Source organism: Austrofundulus limnaeus, unplaced genomic scaffold (genome assembly GCF_001266775.1).
Source record: "Austrofundulus limnaeus strain Quisiro unplaced genomic scaffold, Austrofundulus_limnaeus-1.0 Scaffold179, whole genome shotgun sequence".
Taxonomy (NCBI): domain Eukaryota; kingdom Metazoa; phylum Chordata; class Actinopteri; order Cyprinodontiformes; family Rivulidae; genus Austrofundulus; species Austrofundulus limnaeus.
The window spans coordinates 174,542-176,782 of NW_013952581.1; the positions used below are offsets into that span (position 1 = coordinate 174,542).

Consider the following 2,241-nt stretch of genomic DNA (forward strand, 5'->3'; position numbering starts at 1 on the left):
CCAAGTACAACTATACCTACAAGTACAACTACACCTACAAGTACAACTACACCTCCAAGTACAAATACACCTCCAAGTACAAATACACCTCCAAGTACAACTATACCTTCAAGTACAACTACACCTACAAGTACAACTACACCTACAAGTACAACTATACCTCCAAGTACAACTATACCTACAAGTACAACTACACCTACAAGTACAACTACACCTCCAAGTACAAATACACGTCCAAGTACAAATACACCTCCAAGTACAGCAGGTCAAAGGTCAATCAGGAAAGAGAGTAAAGTACAGTGTGAGCGCTGAATGACTTCACTAAGATTAGCTGAACATCAGCTAAAAACTTAATGGATCAAAAGTCTAGCAACACTGGATTAACGTCAAACATTTCACAAAAAGTAGCTGAAAACTTAATGCAGAAAAAAACTAGCTAAAACTAAAAGTAGCAAAACAATAAACACTTTCAAAAAATCTACCAAAAACTATGAAAAGTCTAGCTAAAATATCAAAAGGTTAGTAAATGATAAATATAGCAAAGAGCTAACTATATGTAGGGATTTTACATATTTTTGCTAACATTTGGACCCATAATATCTGTAGGCCGATATTATCGGACTTCCTTTATTTATTAAGGCTAAAAATATCAAAGGATATTCTTTTTTTTTCATGTGTGAATGTTGTTCTTACATCAAAAACGTCAGCTCATTTAGGATATGTGTGACATGACTTTTGGTTTTTGTCTTTTAGCATTTAGCTAAAAGTTTGACACGTTTGGCTAGACGTTTGCTACTTTTAGCTGCCATTCTGCTGCTTTTAGCTTTTAGCAACTTCTCTGCTACTTTTATCTTTCAACTAACCTTTTAGTACTTTAGTTGTAATTGCTAATTTTAGCTATACCTTTTCTACTTTTAACTTTTAGCAACTTATTGGCTACTTTTAGAATTTAGCCAGCCCTTTGATACTTTGTCTACACTTTTGGTATTTTTAGCTTTCAGCTCCTTTGTTACCTTTATCTAGATGTTMTATAATTTTAGTCTTTAGCTATCATTGTGCTCCTTTTAGATTTCAGCTACCATTTGACATTCTTACTTTTAGCTTTTAACTAATATTTTGGTACTTAGGCTAGACTTTTGCTACTTCTAGTTATGCCTGGATTTGACCAAAATGTGTTAATAAATGCTTGTGGTCCAGAGACGTTCACCGGTGAGCGATTGATGACATCATCAAACTGGATTATCTTCCAGCGGGGTATCAAAAAGCAGGTATAATGTCCCTGACAGGATTTACGTGATGTCACCTTAATATCGGTTTGTAATATCTGTTAATATCYGAATCGGAAATTAAGTGTTGAACAATATCAGCAAAAAGTCAATATCGAGCATCTCTACTTAAAAAGAAAAGAGCAACATTTCTCAGGAATGAYAACCAGACTTGTTCAGATCTGGATGAGAAAAGCTTTGATGGTGGAGGTTCTCCTCACCTTCCTGCTGGTTTTGTTCGCAGGCTGTTTGAAGAAAAGCTCCACCAGCCTGGAGTTCTTCACCACCTCCCCGATGAGGCTGATCACCTGCTGGGTGCCCTCCACCAGCTTCTCCACCCCGTCCAGCCMGCGCCCCTGACTCTCGATCCTCTCACCTGCCCGGTCCAAGTCCCCCCTCAGCTCCCTGCAGACCGCCTCCACCCCCGACCCTCGTCTCCCCTCCTCACGCATGGAGGCCAGGTCCAGACCCATGCCCCTCACGTCCTGGGACAGGCCGTCCAGCCGGGTCAGCACGGTGTGCTGCATGTGGAGCAGYCGCTCCATCTGGGAGCTCAGGGAGTCCATCCTGCTCTCCATGCAGCGCAGGGAGGCATCGAGCTGAGGGGACGAAGACGAGGCTGGAGGCCGGTCTGATCCACCCAGAGAGAACTTCCTCCCTGGAAGCTTCTGGCCGTGAAGAGGGTTTGGGTCGTACATCTTGGCTATAGAGCTGACCAGGCTGGAGCTCATGATGGTGTGTCTAAAGCTGCCTGCTCAGAGCTGAACAACAAGCTGAAGCATTTTCACCAGTAACAGAGGTGCAGAATGAAGACGTGGACAGAGGACATAAATCTGTCCCTCGGTCACTGCAGAGCCGAGTAATAAGAATAGCAAGTGGCTCTTCTCCAAATGAAAGTGCAGACGTCAGGGGCCGAGTGGCCAGTGATAAGAGCCGAGGGCGCGGGTGTGCAGCTGGGGATTGATGGGCTTTAAGG

General features: G+C 43.0%; 1 protein-coding gene across 1 annotated transcript in view; it reads right to left on the reverse strand.

The window, feature by feature from the left end:
• mylk4b (myosin light chain kinase family, member 4b) overlaps positions 1–2,175 on the reverse strand; it is a gene marked incomplete at its 3' end in the record, with an annotated part of 18,188 nt that extends 16,013 nt beyond the window's left edge. Inside the window, 1 exon segment of the mRNA XM_014017904.1 lies at positions 1,487–2,175. Coding sequence (XP_013873358.1) covers positions 1,487–1,996 — 510 coding nt within the window.
• Between the last annotated feature and the right edge of the window lie 66 nt (positions 2,176–2,241).